The 4,643-nt window shown below is 32.5% G+C and overlaps 1 protein-coding gene across 2 annotated transcripts in view; it reads right to left on the reverse strand.

The window, feature by feature from the left end:
- The window catches only part of LOC106464588 (serine/threonine-protein kinase D1-like), a 50,406-nt gene that overhangs the window by 42,577 nt on the left and 3,186 nt on the right, over positions 1–4,643 (reverse strand). Inside the window, exons 2-3 of one of the 2 annotated variants that reach the window (XM_022392322.1) lie at positions 3,569–3,778; positions 2,374–2,508 (exon numbers count right to left, since the gene is read on the reverse strand). In XM_022392322.1, the coding sequence (XP_022248030.1) occupies positions 2,374–2,398 (25 nt within the window). In that variant the 5' untranslated portion in view covers positions 2,399–2,508; positions 3,569–3,778. The remainder of the gene's footprint in view (positions 1–2,373; positions 2,509–3,568; positions 3,779–4,643) is intronic. The other variant, XM_022392321.1, reaches the window with a different exon arrangement.

Consider the following 4,643-nt stretch of genomic DNA (forward strand, 5'->3'; position numbering starts at 1 on the left):
GTCATCGATATGACCATTCATCTTGTAGTCCCAGAAATTAAAAAAAAAAAAAATTTGGTAGAGTGCACATGCACTTGCTTTGATTTTGTTTGTGTTGGTGACAAGAGCCAGACTTTTTTATGGATTCCACAATTTGTTTTTCAACAAAAAGAAGAAACTTTTGGACTTGCCATTATACCTATAGTACCCACAGTTGAAACTACTGCTGTTTTCTGAATACTTGGCATCTAACTTGGATATCTTCTTGTGATATGTAAAGAGTAGCATCATGATCATCATTATTTAAGTAATGTGTAGGAGTCTGGTGTCTGGTTTTCTATTGTTTTTAACCTAATAAAAGCTAGTTATTATGTTATATGGCTGTGTATAGTATGCAGATATCACACAACCCATTATTTTACAGCATATATCTATGTGTTATTCTCTATAGAATTAATCAGTCGAAGACGTTATCTGCTGTTTGAAGGGGTAGTTGTATTACATCCATCATCATCCTGAACATGAGATTGTTTTGCAACCATCACATGGATATTTCTTGATTCTAGTGATCCTGATTGTGATTGAGTAGCTATAGAAAGAATGTGGGTTGTGAGAGAGGTTTTGGTGCTTTTGGGAGATTCTTTCCAATACTGAAGGAATCAAGGCATGCTCTGAATTCAGATTTGTGTCTTTGTTCCATATAGCAGTTATTTTGTTGACCATGTGTTTCACATTAAATTCCCGTTTAATAATTTAGGCCTAATTTGTTTTGAAATACTGTTTGTTTGTTGTTTTTTTTTTCGATTTTATTACAGTTTATTTCAGTAAGTACGTTGTTTGTTTTTCATTTTCTATCTTTATTCAATAACAGTTAAGTTAGAAACAGTTTCTTCAACTTTAGTTTCACAATTCGTATCATTTGTTACGATTATCCTTTGTTTCTGGCTGCATTCGACGTTGGTTAATAAAGTGTTTTTTGCGTGTTTGCTTCACGATGTGTCTTATCTCTTTCATTCCACCGGCGACAAATCAATACACTTGTCCTTCCGCATACTAGGTTCTCTTTTGTTGCGATGATCAGGTGGCTGTATGCTTCTGAAGGTATTCATGTACAGTGATGTGTAACAGATAAGTTCAAGTATCCGCAAAATACATGTTCGAGAAATGTTATATAGAACAATATTTTAAACAGACAGCAAAGGAAGAATAAATGTACAAATAAAACAAAAACCTTTATTCATACAACTATGTGACGTGTATTTACTGGTCACTCCCCAGTGCTCAGTGGTAAGTCTGAAGACTTATATCACTAAAAACCGGGTTTCGATAGGCGTAGTGGGTACATCACAGAAAGCCCATTGTTTACCTCTGTGTTGAACAACAACCAACCAACCATTTATTGGCAAGTGTCTGCTTTACAGAATGGCTCCTAATTTACTTCTGTAATACAGTATATAGAATAATACACGTCTGCAAAAGACAAGGGTTGATGTAAGAATAATGTAATACCACAATTTCAAGTCAGACCAAACTTCTAGTGTGATATTCCACAATTTTTAGATCAGCGATTGTTCTAAAATAAAAATATACAAGGAAGATAATATCGCACCTCATAATTAATACAAGTGTATTGCATTCCTTGAAATGAACTTAACGCCGGTCTAAGAAACAGATATGGAAACAAGGCCAAGCAAGTACAAGCTTATCAGGCAGGCAGTTGCACTGCCTATGTAGGGATGACTCGGATTGTTCATCGGAATGGTATTTTAAATATCTTCTCAATAGGTCATCATAACTTTACAGCACTGTTCAGTTTTCCTTTTATAACTATCCTTGTAATGACTGAGGCACAACTTCAGGAAATCTCTGTAAATATCATAGCAAAAAGTTTGAATTTCTTCTTCTTCTTTCTTCTGCTTCTTTTTTTATTACATGATAACTCAAAAACCAAAACAATGGTGTCAACCAATTTCACTGAGATGACATAGTTTCGAATGGAATATCCACTTTTTTAAGTATTATTAATAACCAGTAGTAATTTTAAAAAATCGTAATTCTTGTGTAAACGATGTTATCATTACCCCTTGAAGTCAGCTTTCTTACAGAAATTTGGTGTTCCTTTAAAAAGCTTAAGTACAGGGTGAAACAGGAATTACCAGCCAATAACCTTCACATTTGAAACACAGTATAACTCCTTTACCCTTGGAACATATTATGATATGTACATCTGTGACACATTATGTCACAAATGTTTACTCTCACAGTTGACATGTATTATGACACAAATCCTTACCTTCATATTTGACATGCAATATGACACAGATCCTTATTTTCCCATTTGAGATACATTATGAAACAAGTCCTTAATTTTATATTTGAAACACATATCATTACCTTCGCATTTGAGACCCTGACGCATTAAGCCAAACAGCAGTTCCCCACAAAAGTCACAAAATGTGGGAGACTTGTAGGAATGGACCACTAACCCATGTGGACGAATCTGGACATCTTCTTCTAATGGATTATTCACTGAAATACAAATTCATAACATTTAAGTAAACAAGACCTCATCACATAATCAGAATTTCAAAATGACCTTTCACAGAGAGAAGATAATCTTAGGAAACATGCAGTTCAACTTCAAAATTAAATCATGCAATGTCTTTAACAATATGCCACTAACATGAAAAGAATTAATACTTTCTGTACTGGCCTAAATTTAAATACTTGTACTTCAGTCTGCAGACTGATCTAGCCTATATACCTATTTTCAAAGGTACTTTAACACAAAATCATTGTAAACTATATATGATAACTAAAAATACGTGACAGAATTTCAATGTTTACACATAACAGTCCCAATAAAATTTCATTGATATAACAATTTAGCTAAATTACAATTCTGTATAACAAAGGGAACCCCTCACTAAGGATGTAAGAGCTCAACAAGAGAGAAAATGAAGGTGCTTTTAAATATTAGAATGAACTAGAAACTGGTACTAAACAACCAAGTACAACTGTGCCACACTACCAAAATAAAAACAAAACAAAAACATGTTGGCCAACTTTTTCATTCTTGTTTTACCAGTTTAAACTCCTTTAGTTGCTGGATCATACATAAGAGACTATCATGTTATTCTCATATAAAAATATTTACATGCATATTGACGGACAGTATAAGATGATACTTAAAATAAAAGTATTACTTATAAATGCAGTTTACATGGCAATGAAAAAATTTTGACCACAAGAAGGCATAGTACATTAAGAACTGTTACTCTACAACCTAAAACATACTACCTATATGTTTAAAACCTTGCTAATACTGGGCACGTGAAAGAGATATGCTTTATTTCATGCATCAACAGAAGTAAACCATGACATGTACACAATATTTAAACACGTTTTATCGGTTAGTTCTTTTGTATTTTACATTACAAATATCTGTCGGCAATAAAATTAATACTGCACAGATAGCTGCTACAGCCCTCACAGGTCATGAAAAGTATAGGGTGGTTATAAAGAAAACCTTATACTTAAAATTATTATAATCTTCAAAACTACTTGTCTTTTGGGAAGTAAAGTTCACCTTAAGCAACATACTGAGAATAATAAGTTGTATCCCTGGACATGGTACAGGGTGATCCAAAATTATCAATATGCTTTCTGTCACTCTTAGTCAACATGTTAAGCCTGTCTCCAAAGAAGGTATTGCAAGCATCATCATCTGCTGTGGACAGCATTCATTGATCCTCACAATATCCTGCATGCTATTCCATATGTTATTCAAATCACCAACCTCATGTTGTAGAGAGAGAGAAAGAAGAGAAACAGAAGCAATATTATTTAAAAGAAAAATTATTTAGTTATGCAGTATAATATGGTTTGAATCTTGTACCCTTTCGCAAATGAAAATTTTTCTTTATGCACCTCCAGTGAAATTTATTTCCCTCAGAATAAGCACCTTTTAAAATATAATAATTTTAAATACAAGGATTGTCTTTATAATAAATTAGTACTAATAAAAGAATTAAGAGTTTAACTTTCTGTAATAACCATCAAAAACTCAGTTCATATTTAAAAAATTAACTTTACGTATTAGTGAAACTTAGTATTTCATATTTTACTGCGGAAGAAATTTATCCTTCATGTTAAACTATGAGGAATAACTAGATTAAAGATCAAGTACTTAGGTAAAGTAAAGAAAAAACTTTTCAAAAAAAGGAAGTAAATGTAGGGATGACTAATACCAATCCTTCAAAAACAATGCAAAACAGGGAGGAGGGGTAGCAATTGCATCATTCCTACATAATAGCACAAGCACACAGTGTAGTAGAATGTTAATAAACAAAAATAGGATAATTAAACTCAATTGTAATTGAGTAGTTATATATGTTGCTATATGTTAGTTCTTGCCTGTGATATTATGTAGGGATGATGCAAGTGCCATCCCTACTATTTTGTTTGCATTGTTTTCGAAGGATTGGTATTAACCATCCCTACATTTACTTCCTTTTTTGTAAAGTTTTTTTCTTTATCTTTACTCATTTGCTTGTTTTTTAATGCAGTGTTTCAGTAAACATATACTTATAGCCAAGTCCTAAATACAATGAGGTTCCAACTGTAATATTTATTGTTTATCTATAGGAACCTGTGTTAAAGTA

The sequence above is a fragment of the Limulus polyphemus genome, unplaced genomic scaffold (genome assembly GCF_000517525.1).
Source record: "Limulus polyphemus unplaced genomic scaffold, Limulus_polyphemus-2.1.2 Scaffold1696, whole genome shotgun sequence".
NCBI classification, from domain to species: domain Eukaryota; kingdom Metazoa; phylum Arthropoda; class Merostomata; order Xiphosura; family Limulidae; genus Limulus; species Limulus polyphemus.